We start from the raw sequence: 15,359 nt of genomic DNA on the forward strand, positions 1-15,359 counted from the left end.
AGCGATTCTCCTGCCTCAGCCTCCCGAATAGCTGGGATTACAGGCATGTGCCACCACCCCCGGCTAATTTTGTATTTTTAGTAGAGACAGGGTTTCTCCATGTTGGTCAGGCTAGTCTTGAACTCCCGACCTCAGGTGATCCACCTGCCTCGGCCTCCCAAAGTGCTGGGAGTACAGGCGTGAGCCACTGCACCCGGCCTTCTGTTAAATTTCTAGTACTGCTCACTTCCATTGGAAATGCCTTACTGTAAATACATTTTAGATTTTTTTTTTTTTTTTACAGGTGCATTGGTCCATTTACTATTTATCTCTTCCAGCACTTACATTAAAAGATATAACTGTCCCAGAATTAATGATTCTGCTCTAATATGTATTAAGGTCTTACTGGTGCTTTGCCCATGAGCCCCTCTGAACTACTTTGAATTTTTTTAAAAGACGGTGAGTGGCCAGACATGGTGACTCACACCCATAATCCCAGCACTTCGAGAGGCTAAGGCAGGAGGATCACTTGAGGAGAGGAGTCTGAAACCAGCCTGGGCAACATAGCAAGACTCTGTCTCTACAAAAAAAAAATTATGTTTTAATTAGCCAGGTGTGATGACATGTACCTGTAGTCCTAGTTAGTCAGGAGGGTAAGGTGGGAGAATCACTTGAGCCCAGGAGTTTGAGGCTGCAGTGAGCTATTATCACACCACTGCACTCCAGCATGGACAATATAGTGAGACCCTGTGTCTAAAAAAATAACAGTAATAATAATGAAATAAAAGATGGTGAGCTTTTAAAAGAACAAATCTGATCATTTCCTTTTTAAAACCCTTCATTGACTCGCACTTTTCTAACACACGTTCCAGCCACCATGGCTTCCCTCCCCATCTAGAAAGTCACCATACTCTTTCCTGCCCTAGGAGCTCACCACCCACTCTTTGCTCTACCAGATTCCCACAGAACTCTCAAAGCACCCTACCTGTACATGTCATCATTTCCTTAGAGTCTGCCTAAGATCCATCAAGGCAGAGACCATGTCCATCCTGGTTATTGCCATGTCCTGCGTACTGAGCCAGTGCCTGGAATCACAGTAGATCCTGAGAAAATGGACTCTGGTAAACAGACGTAGCATCTCAGCTGCACAGCAAGCTCTCACCTTGCCTTACTGAGACCCTCTCAGGCAGTCTGTCATTCCTTAAAAAAATTTTATCATTTCAAATAGAAGTATCTTAACATTTGCTTTTCGCTAAACATCATTTCACATTTACTTAACTCATCTGGTCTAATGGGCAACTAATGTGAAATATCTTTCTGAACTCTGTTAGCTGCTGCATCTGAGTCTGAAGACTTCCAAGATCAAGTCTTCAAGTGAACGTGTCCTGGAAATGCTGGATCCTTTTGTGTCTCTCCTCATAGACTGCCTGGGCTCCATGGATGTGAAGGTAAGCATCGGTTTGCACTCTGCATTGGAGCATTTTCTTCTTCAGAGGAACTATGTTTTGCAGACTACCTAATGGTTATGCTTGGGCTCAAGCTTTATGAGATGATTGAGGTTTTTTTGTTTGGTTGGTTGGTGGGTGTTTTTTTTTTTTTTTGAGACAGAGTCTAGCTCTGTCACCCAGGCTGGAGTGCAATGGTGCAATCTTGACTCATTGCAACCTCCACCTTCCAGGTTCAAGGGATTCTTCTGCCTCAGCCTCGCCTCAGCCTCCCAAGTAGTGGGGACTACAGGCGCACACCACCATGCCCGGCTAACTTTTGTATTTTTAGTACGCACAGGGTTTCATCATGTTGGCCAGACTGGTCTCGAACCCCTGACCTCAGATGATCCACCCACCTCAGCCTCCTAAAATGCCGGGATTACAGGTGTGAACTACTGTGCCTGGCCGAGATGATTGAGTTTTTAAAGGGATTTATGACATCATGAACCACCACTATTTGCTACATTAAATCACTTCCCAATTTACTAATTCTATAAATTTGGATAGACTTTAACGGTTTTAAAAGCCCTCCTAGGTACATTAAGTATTTCATTTGATCCTCACAACTTCATGAGGGTGAAGGATTTTGTCCCCTTACCAGTCATCATCATTGTCACCTTTGTTACTATGACTGCTCCATGCTGTGAATCCGAAGAACATTATTTCTGATCCTCACAACCCTCCCTGAGGCATATATTCTTACTATTTCTGTTTTATAAATGAGAAAATTAGGGCGAGGGTCTAAGTACAAGTCTAGGCTATGAACCTAGGTCTGTCAGACTCCAATGCCTACACAGGTCCCATTTTTCTCATATCACCTGCTTTACAGATGAAGGTGCTGAGAGGTTAAGTAACATCTCTAGAGTCAAACAGGTCATCAGTTGCAGAGCTGGGATGTAAGCCAACGTCTTTCTGACTCCCCAGCTCGCTCTTCTGTGTCTTAATCCAGCCCACTGAGGAGCCCTCAGCAGCCAGAGCAGCACAGGTATTATTAGATAGAGCTGAACTAGCTGATCCAGGTGCTTTCAAAGGTTTGGCCTTGGAGGTTCAGGGAGCTCAGCACACTTTTTCCATATCTTTTGCAATAGCACTTAACTATATTAACTGTTAGTCAGTTGTTCCTATGCTTAATTTCTGAGTTAACCATCTGCTGCGTAAGTGCAGAGATAGTATCCTTTTTATCTTTGTATTTATAATACCCAGTAGAGTGCCTTGTATACCTAATTCAAGCTTAGTAAGGGTAGATTACATTGAAGTACCATTCTAGAAAACATAAAAGTCATTTAAGATGTATTTTTCCAAAAAGAATTGTAAAATTGACCAACCTATCCAAATCATATAACCTCCATAAACCCCTATCAGTAGGTTAAAAATATGGCCGGGCTTGGTGGCTCAGGCCTATGACCCCAGCTCTTGGGAGGCTGAGGCAGGAGGATTGCTTGAGCCCAGGAGTTCAAGACCAGCCCAAAAATGTTTAAACAAAGATTAAATTATGAAAAGAATATGGTGCCTTTTCTTATTTCCTTATGATCTACCATCATAAGGATCCATTGTTATGGATAAGCAATAAATTATTCTACAACCAGGAAATGGAAACGTCTTTATCTTCTTACATTTTGGGCACAGTTCTTCCAGAGTGGGCTGGGCTTAGCATCTTACTTATTCAGCACAATCATTTAAAGAATCTGCATAGCCTCAGGTGCTGGATGTTGGATTCGGTGACATCACAAGTTGGTGGTGTTTTGTTTTGTTTTTTTCAGGTGATCACAGGTGCTCTACAATGCCTCATCTGGGTCTTGAGGTTCCCGCTACCTTCCATAGAAACAAAAGCAGAGCAGCTGACAAAACACCTCTTCCTTCTGCTGAAGGACTATGCAAAGCTCGGGGCTGCCAGGGGCCAGAACTTCCACCTGGTGGTCAATTGTTTCAAGGTGAGATGTCTTCACTTGCACTTGGAAAAAGCCAGGATGGAGCCGGATGCAGTGGCTTACACCTATAATCCCAGCACTTTGGGAGGCTGAGGTGGGAGGACTGCTTGGACCTAAGAGTTCAAGACCAGCTTGGTCAGCTTAATGAGACCCTGTCTCTACATTAAAAAAAAAAAAATTAACTGGGCATGGTGATGTCTACGTGTAGTCCCAGCTACTTGGGATGCTGAGGCAGAACGATCACTTAACAGGAGTTAGAGCTGCAGTGGGCTATGATCACATCACTGCACTCCAGCCTGGGTGACAAAGCGAGACCCTGGCTCATAAAAAACTAGAACCAGGATTAATATCAAAGTTAGTTTTCCCCATTGCCCTTTGTGGTTATGGCCAGAATTTTTTCCAGAGTAATTTGCCAAGGCTAGAGGGCTGGCATCCTGTGTGGAAAAGCATACTTGTATGTTGTGTTAAGTCCTTGTCATTTCACTGGATCCCAACTGTGGGATGTGCTGGCTGTTAACATCACTATTGTAACTTGCAGTGTGTGACCATACTTGTCAAGAAAGTCAAGTCTTACCAGATAACTGAAAAACAGCTCCAAGTTCTACTGGCCTATGCTGAGGAGGACATTTACGATACTTCAAGACAAGCCACTGCCTTTGGTCTTCTGAAGGTATGGTGTCACCAGAATGTTGACTGTTACAGTTTATGAGCTTCACAGCAAATATTTTGAACACATGGATCATAGTGTTTTGACTAGCCATAGACTTCTGAAATTGAGTAATTTGTAAAGATTATTATGATTTTGGTGGGTCAATTACAGGAAAACATTTGCTTATGAAAAATGTTTAAATGTGAGCTCTGTATTAACATTTCCAGGGAATTCTGTACAAATACAGGTATTATCTTTTTATTTATATGTTTTTCTTCTTAGTGTAGTAAAATGTACATAAGATAAAACTCACCATTTTAAAAAATTCACAATTTCTACAAATTTGAAGTGTATGTTTAGGTGTTGTGTGTTCTTTGTGCTTAAGTGTATATCCTTTTTCTTTTGAAGTTACTTCACTGTGTTTGAAAATTTCCTGTGATTGCTTTAGCATCAACTCTGCTTCCATCCATCTGCAGCAGAACACATGAAATGAGTGTGTCTTTTGCTTTTGTATCTTAGGCAATTTTATCAAGAAAGCTGTTGGTCCCAGAAATCGATGATGTCATGCGGAAAGTATCCAAGTTGGCAGTCTCTGCACAAAGTGAACCTGCCAGGGTCCAGTGCAGACAGGTTTGTAGAGAGCACTTATCCCCATAGCAAGGGCTGGGCCCTGCCGCGTCTGTCTGGCAGAGGTGTCAACATTGGCTGAATTCTGAAGACTACCTTGTGTCGTCATGTTGGTGCTTTATGCTGAGACTCGGGCGTCCTGGTGCAGGAGGTCAGGGGAGGCTTTTCTGGGGACTGACAGGCCGGCCAAAATTTGAAGGAAGAAAAAGGCTTAGTTTTACCGGTGAGAGGGCAGTAGAGGCTTGAGGTGAGTGAGAGGTTAGCTCAGCTGAGGAGCTCAACACAGGTAAGTGAATTGAGGAGTGGGGAGCCAGATTGGGCAGGTCCTTGTGGTCTTGTTAAAGATTTTGGGCTTTGTTTTTTTGTTTTTTTTTGAGATGGAGTCTCACTCTGTCGCCAGGCTGGAGTGCAGTGGTGCGATCTCGGCTCACTGCCACCTCCGCTTCCCAGGTTCAAGCGATTCTCCTGGCTCAGCCTCCTGAGTAGCTGGGACTACAGGCGCCCACCACCATGCCCAGCTAATTTTTGTATTTTTAGTAGAGATGAAGTTTCACCATGTTGGCCAGGATGGTCTCGATCTCTTGACCTCGTGATCCACCCACCTTGGCCTCCCAAAGTGCTGGGATTACAGGCGTGAGCCACGGTGCCTGGCAGGGCTTTTTCTAAGAATAGTAAGGAGCTATTTAAATCCTTAGGGAGAGGAGTGACAGGATCAGGTTTGTATCTATACATCTGTCAATATCTAATTTTATGAGCACGTATACTGTGCCCAAAGAGGTGGAAAGGTCTACGTTGGAAATAGGAACTCAGGGTTGCAGGTGGGTTTGGGCTGCTGAGGAGGCCAGGAAGGGAAGATGCATGTCTCTGGAAATAATTGCTTGGCTACTATTAGGAAAAAGAAGGGTCAACTACTATTAAGCACTAGCTGTGTGCCTAGCATTTTAAATGCATGACCTCTGTTTACAAGTACCCTTCAGAAGAAACAGTATCCCCATTTTATGGCTAGGGAAAGGCAGGCTTTGGAGACTTGAATGATGATGTCGCTTAGTTCTCACAGTTTATTAATAAAGAAGGCTAGATACTACAGTGGTTTGAAAGTGCAGCCTTTGGACACAGACCAGGCATGGAATTCTGGCAGTGTCACCTAAGCAAGTTTCTTATTGTCTCTGGACCAACTTTATTCCCTTCAACTAGAAAGTGGGCTATTATCACATACTTCCTATGGGAATGATGAGATTTAACTGAGAGACACTTAACGCAGTGCTTGGCACATAGAGGGTTTATAGTAAATGCATTATCAGTATTGATATTATCACCATGTTGTTACTCTTGTTGAAGGGGAGATACCAGGTTGGACCACAGTCCATACTGTGGCACACCTGTCACAGAGAGATCAGATTCCAACCTGTGGGCTTAGATTTGAAGTCTTAAACCACAGTGCCAGTGGCGGGCCAGGGCTTGCCTCTGTCAGGCACCACAGGGCAGGACTAGATAAATGGTGGGAGAAATGAAAGGTCACAGTTACTATTGACTTTATAGGCAGATTTAGCTGGAGTCCATTGGAAAGCCTGATTGATTGCCATTCTTGAAAGTTTTTATAACCTACCAGTGAGTTCCAGAAAGCAGCTTAGAAAACAGGAATACTGGAGACGAGATCCAAATAATCATCTGTGTGACTTTTGTTCCTAGGTTTTTCTGAAATATATTCTTGACTATCCCCTGGGTGACAAACTGAGACCAAACTTGGAATTCATGCTCGCTCAACTGAAGTAAGCTTAGCTGTTAACTACACACGGGCGGAGGGCGGTTTCTTCTTTCCCTTTAACATGGCGGCTGTCTTAAAAAGGACGAGGCCCAAGCATAATGGTGCATTCTCTGAGCATATTGTTCTATGACTCATTAACTCGATAATCAGACATTGTGCTTGGCTTCATATAGCCTTTCTCTGAGTTGCTTTTCAACCTAGTTAACTGTTGATTGTCCTAAGAGTCCACTTAGGAGAATGTTGAAATCTGACACAATTGCATTTAAAACTACACAATGGTAGCTTAATGGATATATACAAGCATTAAAAGTAGGGAAACAGAACATTTTCCATTTTTTAAAGAAGTAAACTGACACCTTGATACAACATTTTACATTTTTTAATAATTATTGGTAAATTTAGAAGATACTAACAAATCCACCTAATGTCCTTCCTCTAGTTACGAACACGAGAGCGGGAGAGAGTCCACCTTGGAAATGATCGCCTATCTCTTTGACACGTTCCCTCAGGTACTGTGACCCCAGAGATAAGCCCCATGACCCCTGGAAGTCCTCAGTCCCCCTTTGCTAGAGCATCTGTAGGAATTCCGTTCTGAGTGCTCACACGTGCCTCTTTTCTTTTAGGGGCTGCTCCATGAGAACTGTGGAATGTTCTTTATCCCTCTTTGTCTAATGACGATCAATGATGACTCTGCCACGTGCAAAAAGATGGCATCCATGACAATCAAGTCCCTACTTGGTAAAATCAGCCTCGAGAAAAAAGACTGGCTGTTTGATATGGTTACCACTTGGTTTGGAGCAAAAAAGGTGTGCATTGCTGTTAGTCACAGTTCAGTGACAGGTCTTAGCTTTGGGGATCATAGTTTAAGAAAGAATATATGTTATACACTGTTGAATTGGTTTTTTCCCCACATAGTGTTATTTTTGTCTGATTATGCAAATAGTATATTCTTAAAGTTTCCCAAAGTGTAAGAAGTTATAGAAAGTAATATAAAAATCACCTGTATTCATACTATGTTATTGTTAGGAAAGTATTCCACTATGTGAATGTATCATAAATTACTTAACCAGCTCCTAATGATGAATACCTTTGTTTCCAATTTTACATATTCGATTTCTGAAATGTAATTTTTATCCTTTTATCCACTTGGTACCTCACCCACCATCATTGTTGGCCCATCTTTGTGAAACATAAACAACACATGCCCTGTGTTAATGAGTAACTTGTTGCATACCCACTTAATGTGGGGTGGGCATGAGAATTCTTTCTATTTCCTTTTCATTTAAAATGGAAAAAAAAATATTAAAGTACTCAGTGGATAATAATGCCTCTTTTTAAAACGTTATTCTTGAGTGTAAAAATTTCCCCACATTTTGTATATTGGCCATCAAAGCCTCATAATTTACTGATTTCTGGCATCAGAAAGAAATGTTTATTGTCTCTGAATGTTGAGGACAAAATAATGCCCACCTTTGTTTTACAGTTTCAGAAAAGGCCTCCCAAGTTCTCTTGACATTGTCTTGTGGTTTATTTTTGGTAGCGCTTAAATAGACAGCTTGCTGCCCTGATCTGTGGCTTGTTTGTGGAAAGTGAAGGAGTTGATTTTGAGAAAAGACTTGGAACTGTCCTTCCTGTAATTGAAAAGGAAATTGATCCTGAAAACTTTAAAGATGTAAGTAATTTGCTAGGGAATACAACTTTTCTAACTTAGAGTTTTACTTGTGGTGATGTAGCTAACAGATTAGATATTAGCTTGTAGGTTAAATATTTATATTTATAGCTAACCGATTAAATATTTGTGTTCAAACAGTGTCTTTTATCCTAAAAGCAAAAATTCAGTGTAGTTGGAACTTTTTAAAATGAGCGCTATAGCCAGGCATAGTAGCGCATGCCTGTAGGAGGCATGAGGCAGGAGGACCGTGCCCCTATACTCCAGCCTGGCTAACAGAGCAAGACCCTGACTCAAAAAAAAAGGGGAGGGGGGCAGTTGGGAGATTCGAGTTAAAGTATCTTCATGGTATATGAAGATCAAAGGTTCTCAACTCGGGCGATTTTGCCCCCCCAGGTGACATTTGGCAATGTCTGGAAACATTTTTGATTGTCACAACTGGAGGGTGGAGTTGCTACTGGCGTCTAGAACATAGAGGAGCTGGGATGCTGGTAACATCCTACAGTGCCCATGGCAGCCCCCACAGCAAAGGATCATCTGGCCCACAATGTCAGGAGTGCCAAGAGAGGTTCCGAAACGGGTGGATTTCCATGCTGGAGTAAAAATGTCCATCAGATACTTTCAGATTGTTGTTTATATTGATTTACATCTGTCTTGTTTTTAGATCATGGAAGAAACTGAAGAAAAAGCTGCAGATCGCCTTCTGTTTAATTTTCTTACACTGATAACTAAACTTATCAAGGAATGTAATATTATTCAGTTTACCAAACCCGCTGAGACTTTGAGTAAAATCTGGAGTAAGTTTTCCTTTTTTACTTAAATCTAAAAACAAATACATTTGTTGTCATAGAATTACTGAAAGTAGATTTGAGAAATTCGAATATGAATACTTCAGAAAGTATACAATGTCAGGAAAAGAGTCCATGAGAAAAAACTTAAAAGGTTATTTCAGAGTGATTACAGTGAAAATATTCCCTTCTGGGGAAAAAAAAAAAAAAAAAAAAAAAATGTCTGTGATTTCATAAGTAATACCTTTCATTTATAAAAGAAAGAATATTTATTCTGGGGAAATAAAAGGAAGGGAAAAAATTCTCAAAGTCCTGTTTGGTAGTTAATAATTTCAGATATGTGTCTCTTTTTTTCCTCTTTATTTATTTTCCCTCAGGTACAACTGAGAAGTAAAAACTATATATTTATGGTGTACAATGTATTGTTTTGATATATGCACTTGTGGTCTAGATTTCCATCCAGTCTTTCTTTTGTTCAATAGGCATAGGGTTTTTTTTGAGAGGTTGCTTAGTTCCATATAAACTTTGATATCCTGTTTGTACCTGAGTAAGCATGTTACTAGCTATAGCACACCTAGTAGATATCTTTTTAAATAGCTATATAGTAGTCCGTTATGTACCTATGCCATTATTTACTAAATGATTTCACAAGTTGTCACACAATTGTGCATCACCTAACCATAGAGATACGTTCTGAGAAATATCTCGTTATGCGATTTTGTTGTTTGAACTTCCTAACAGTATACTTAGGCAAATCGAGATGGGATAGCCTATTACACCCTTAGACTATGTGGTCCAGCCTATTGCTAAAAACCTGTACAGCATGTACCGTACTGAATACTGTAGGCATTTGTAACACAGGGTCTTTGTGTATCTAAATGTAGCCAGACATAGAAAGGGTACAGTAAAAATACGGTGTGTATTTTTTTTTTAATGAGTAGTGCCAAACTGTTTTATAATCTTATGGAACCACTTCTTTTTTTTTCTTTTTTTTTTTTTTTTCTTCGAGACAGAGTCTTGCTCTGTCACCCAGACTGGAGGGCGATGGCACAATCTCGGCGCACTAGAACCTCCTCTGCCTCCCAGGCTCAAGTGATTCTTCTGCCTCAGCCTCTCAAGTAGCTGGGATTACAGGCACCTGCCACCACACCCGGCGAATTTTTGTATTTTTATAGAGATGGGGTTTCACCATATTGGCCAGGCTGGTCTTGAACTCCTGACCTCAGGTGATCCACCTGCCTCGGCCTCCCAAAGTGCTGGGATTACAGGCGTGAGCCACTGCGCCTGGCCAGGACCACGACTTATGTGGTCTGTTGTTAAATGAAATAAAGTATTCACCTGGTTTAAGAGCCAGAACTCAGATTTTCTGAGAAATAACAAGGTTACCGTATGACCTACTCAAGTGTGGCTTCGTTGCAACATGGTCAGATTATTACAAAGATTCATATAGATCAAAAGTAAAAATATGTCTATGAAATGTAGCAGCAAAGACTAAAACTGAGATATGACATGGTTAATCTATCCTGTTCCCCAACACCCACATTATAAAGCTTTTTTTTTTTTTTTTTTTTGAGACAGAGTCTCGCTCTGTCGCCAGGCTGGAGTGCAGTGGTGCGATCTCAGCTTGCTGCAACCTCTGCCTTCCAGGTTCAAGCAATTCTCCTGCCTTAGCCTCCTGAGTAGCTGGGACTGCAGGTGCGTGCCACCACACCCAGCTAATTTTTGTATTTTTAGTAGAGACAGGGTCTCACCATGTTGGCCAGGATGGTCTCCATCTCTTGACCTCCACCTGCCTTGGCCTCCCAACTAGGTGCTAGGATTACAGGCATGAGGCATGCATCCAGCCTAAAACTTTTTTCTTTTCTTTTTCCTTTACATGGAGGGGAGATATAGCAGGGAAGGGGAAGTTGGGGGCTCAGTGGAGTGGGGGTCACTGGGGAGGGGTCACCCTCAAGGCCAATGTTTTTTCGAAGATAATTTTTAGACCATTAGTGTAGTCAGACTTTTAATTTGCTTATTTAGCATGCCCATCTTTCATTTTGTGTTTAAGTTCTTTATAAGCATTGGAAAATAAGATTAATACTGTCTGTGCTGCCTCCTGAGAACTTTGTTGATGGTTAAATGAGATCATGTTCATGAAAATGTTAGGGTCTGGGCTGGGCATGGTGGCTCATGCCTGTCATCCCAGTACTTTGGGAGGGTGAGGCTTGCAGATTGCTGGAGCTCAGGAGTTCGAGACCAGCATGGGCAACATGGCAAAACCCCATCTCTACAAAAAATACTTTCTGAGTATGGTGTATGGAGTATGGCCATGTAGCCAAAAATGCTGAAGAATTAAGAGTTTGAAGGTCAGATCAAGCTGGGGCCCAGGCCTGACTCTGCCTGTTATAGCTTAGCATGTCACACAGCCTCTCTGGAACACTTGTTTCTTCATCTGTAAGACAGAAATTATAATTCCAACATCACAGAATTATTATGAGATAATATATGTAGCACATGTCTAAATGAGATAATACGTGTAACACAATTAGCCCTGTCCCTGGCATATAGAAAACCTTCAGTAAGTAGATGATAGCTTTACAGGCAGCTACTTGGAGCCACCAATTCTACTGATTAGCAACAAGCCTATACCTATATACATACTTATATTACTTTAGAAAATGTAACTGTTGGCCAGGTACGGTGGCTCACACCTGTAATCCCAGCCCTTTGGAAGGCTGAGGCAGGTGGATCGCTTAAGGAATTTAATACCAGCCTGGCCAACATGATGAAACCCTGTCTCTACTAAAAATACAAAAATTAGCTGGGTGTGGTGGTGAGTGCCTGAGTAACAGTTACTCAGGAGGCTGAGGCAGGGGCATTGCTTGAACCCAGGAGGCAGAGGTTGTAGTGAGCCAAGAGTATACCACTGCACTCCAGCCTGGGCGATGGGAACAAAACCCTGTCTCAGAAAAATAAAAAAAAAAAAACAAGAAAATGTAACTGTTAATGTCACCTTGAATCTGAAACTAGTTCTTATGAAACTGGTCTGTTTGTACCCCAGTAGAGTCATTTAACCACTCTAGGAGTTGGTTTTCTAGTCGTTTCCAGTGCCTCTCCCACCTCACTTCTCTCTAGCTTCTGTGGGCTTTTGGGAAGCAAGGACTATTTGTCTTTTTCTAAATTGATGCATAATTATACCTACTTATGGCCGGGCGCGGTGGCTCAAGCCTGTAATCCCAGCACTTTGGGAGGCCAAGACGGGTGGATCACGAGGTCAGGAGATCGAGACCATCCTGGCTAACACAGTGAAACCCCGTCTCTACTAAAAACAAAAAAAATAGCCGGGCGAGGTGGCGGGCGCCTGTAGTCCCAGCTACTCGGGAGGCTGAGGCAGGAGAATGGTGTAAACCCGGGAGGCGGAGCTTGCAGTGAGCTGAGATCTGGCCACTGCACTCCAGCCCAGGCGGCAGAGCGAGACCCCGTCTCAAAAAAAAAAAAAAAAATAATAATAATAATTATACCTACTTATGGGGTATCTATGATATTTTGATACATGCATACAATGTCCAGTGATCCAACTGGGGTAACGAGAATATCCTTCCCCTTGAACTTATTATCTTTTTGTGTTGGGAACATTTCAAATCTTCCAGCTATTTTGAAATGTGCAATACATCAGTGTTAACCGTAGTCACCCTACTATGCTGTCTAACACGAAACTTATTCCTTCTATCTAATTCTATTTTTGTACACATTAACCAATCTCTTTTCATCTCCTGCCCCCACTTCCCAGCCACTGACCTATTTTGTTCATATTTGGTTCCCCAGTCCAAACACATAATACTCTGTAAATGCTTCACTTCGTCATATTTACCTCTAAACAATCAGGAAGGCCATTTGACATTTGCGAATGCTTTTTGGTTCCCTTAGGTCATGTGCACTCTCACCTGAGACATCCACACAACTGGGTGTGGCTCACAGCAGCCCAGATTTTTGGATTACTCTTTGCCTCTTGCCAGCCAGAGGAGCTTATTCAAAAGTGGAATAACAAAAAGACTAAAAGAAACCTCCCAGAACCCGTAGCAATCAAGTTCCTAGCCAGTGACCTTGACCAAAAGGTAAGGTTTCTCTCAAACCTTTTCCTTCCTTCGTGACTGTAAGATGTTCCTTCTGGTTCATGTAACTATCTTTGGGCCAGCCCTTGGGAGAAACTCTTCCAACCAACAATTTGTTGTACAGGTGAATCAATAGGAATATTAGTCACTGGAGAGGGGTCACTCTCAAGGCCAGGGTTTTTTCAAAGATAATTTTTAGACCATTAGTGTAGTTAGACTTTTAATTTGCTTATTTAGCATGCCCATCTTCCATTATATGTTTAGTTTTTTTTTTTTTTTTTTTTTCTTTTGTGAGATGGAGTCTTGCTCTGTCACCCAGGCTGGAATGCAGTGGTGTGATCTCGGATCACTGCAACCTCCGCCTCCTGAATTCAAGGGATTCTTCTGCCTCAGCCTCCCGAGTACCTGGGATTACAAGCGCGTGCCACCACGCCCGGCTAATGTTTAAGTTCTTTATCAGCACTGGAAAATAAGATTAATACTGTGTCTTGCCTCCTAATAACCTTGTTGATGATGTAAATGAGATCACGTTCATGAAAATGTCAGGGGCCAAGCCAGGCATGGTGACTCACATTTGTCATCCCAGCACTTTGGGAGGCTGAGGTGAGCAGATCACTTGAGCTCAGGAGTTTGAGACTAGCCTGGGCAACATGGCGAAAACCTATCACTACAAAAAATACAAAAATTAGCTGGGCATGGTGGTGTACGCCTGTAGTCCTAGCTACTTGGGAGGCTGACACGGGGATCACCTGAGCCTGGGGAGGTCAAGGTTACAGTGGGCTGTGATCATGCCACTGCACTCCAGCCTGGGCAAGACCGAGATCCTATCTCAAAAAAAGAAAGAAAAGAAAATGTTAGGGGCCATGATATATGTGTCTCTGGTTTCCTAGGTCCTAGCACAATTTCTCACTCATAGTGGAACCCTATAAATACTGAATGAGTGGAGGGTAGAAGGGAAGAAAAGAGGAAGAAAAAAATATTGGACTGTTGCAAAGTGCTCTACTAGTAATGTAGAGGATTGGCCAGGCGCAGTGGCTCACATCTGTAATCCCAGCACTTTGGGAGGCCGAGGTGGGTGGATCACCTGAGGTCAGGAGTTCGAGACCAGCCTGGCCAACATGGCGAAACCCCATCTCTACTAAAAATACAAAAAATTAGCCAAGTGTGGTGGTAGACCCCTGTAATCCCAGCTGCTTGGGAGGCTAAGGCAGGAGGAGTGCTTGTACCCAGGAGACAGAGGTTGCAGTGAGTCAAGATCACTCCACTGTAGTCCAGCCCAGGCCACAGAGTGAGACTCTTAAAAAAAAAAAAAAAAAAAAGGTAGAGGATTATTACCTGTTTCTCCCCAGAATGTGAAACTATCCCATTTATTTAGGATGAAATGCTTAGGGCAGGCAGAAGGGAGCAGTTACACAATTTCTGGTCATGAATCTTTCCTCTCCAAATCTGTACAGGTGGTCATTCAGAGCAAAATCCAGTACGTTAGTTGTATTACAGTTATTATGTTTAGTTTTTTAAAAACAATCAGAAATGTCCTATGTCTATCTTGTCTACCAATGTCCATTTTCTTTTCACAGATGAACAGTATCTCTCTCGCCTCTTGCCATCAATTGCATTCCAAATTCTTGGATCAGTCTCTAGGAGAACAGGTAAGAATTGTAGTTCTCCTAGTTTAAAAGAAGGGGCTGGCTGGGCACCGTGGCTCACACCTGTAATCCCAGCACTTTGGGAGGTCGGGGCAGCCAGATCACCTGAGGTCGGGAGTTCGAGATGAGCCTGGCCAACATGGCGAAACCCCATCTCTACTAAAAATACAAAAAAATTAGCCAGGCATGGTGGCAGGTGCCTGTAATCCCAGCTACTTGGGAGGCTGAGGCAGGGAGAATTGCTTGAATGTGGGAGGCAGAGGTTGCAGTGAGCCGACATCACGCCACTGCACTCCAGCCTAGGTGACAGAGCAAGACTCTGTCTCAAAAAGAAAGAAGGGGCCTATTCTATCAACAGTCTAGGAATAGGCTTACATTTGTTATTTTGTTTTGTTTTGAACCTATCTTAATGCTTGGGGGATTAGATGAAATACAGACATACACTCATATATATGTTCAAATACACATATGTCTTGTCAACTCTGGGTCTGTGTTGGGATTACTCTTTGCTCCATTTAAGATTCCCAAATAGGGGTCTGGGTGCGGTGACTCATGCCTGTAATCCCAGCACTTTGGGAGGCCGAGGCAAGTGGATCACTTGAGGCTGGGAGTTCAAGACCATCTTGGCCAACATGGTGAAACCTCATCTCTACTAAAAAGACAAAAATTAGTTGGGCATGGTGACACGTGCCTGTAGTCCCAGCTACACGGGAGGCTGAGGCAGGAG

General features: G+C 42.5%; 1 protein-coding gene across 1 annotated transcript in view; it reads left to right on the plus strand.

Annotated features, from left to right (window-relative positions):
• The window catches only part of UTP20 (UTP20 small subunit processome component), a 108,729-nt gene that overhangs the window by 88,696 nt on the left and 4,674 nt on the right, over positions 1-15,359 (plus strand). The window contains exons 48-58 of the mRNA XM_008004396.3: positions 1,311-1,427; positions 3,227-3,397; positions 3,933-4,064; positions 4,563-4,673; positions 6,360-6,439; positions 6,875-6,944; positions 7,059-7,241; positions 7,976-8,107; positions 8,769-8,901; positions 12,802-12,989; positions 14,564-14,635. Of these exons, the coding sequence (XP_008002587.3) occupies positions 1,311-1,427; positions 3,227-3,397; positions 3,933-4,064; positions 4,563-4,673; positions 6,360-6,439; positions 6,875-6,944; positions 7,059-7,241; positions 7,976-8,107; positions 8,769-8,901; positions 12,802-12,989; positions 14,564-14,635 (1,389 nt within the window). The remainder of the gene's footprint in view (positions 1-1,310; positions 1,428-3,226; positions 3,398-3,932; positions 4,065-4,562; positions 4,674-6,359; positions 6,440-6,874; positions 6,945-7,058; positions 7,242-7,975; positions 8,108-8,768; positions 8,902-12,801; positions 12,990-14,563; positions 14,636-15,359) is intronic.

The sequence above is a fragment of the Chlorocebus sabaeus genome, chromosome 11 (genome assembly GCF_047675955.1).
Source record: "Chlorocebus sabaeus isolate Y175 chromosome 11, mChlSab1.0.hap1, whole genome shotgun sequence".
NCBI lineage: Eukaryota > Metazoa > Chordata > Mammalia > Primates > Cercopithecidae > Chlorocebus > Chlorocebus sabaeus.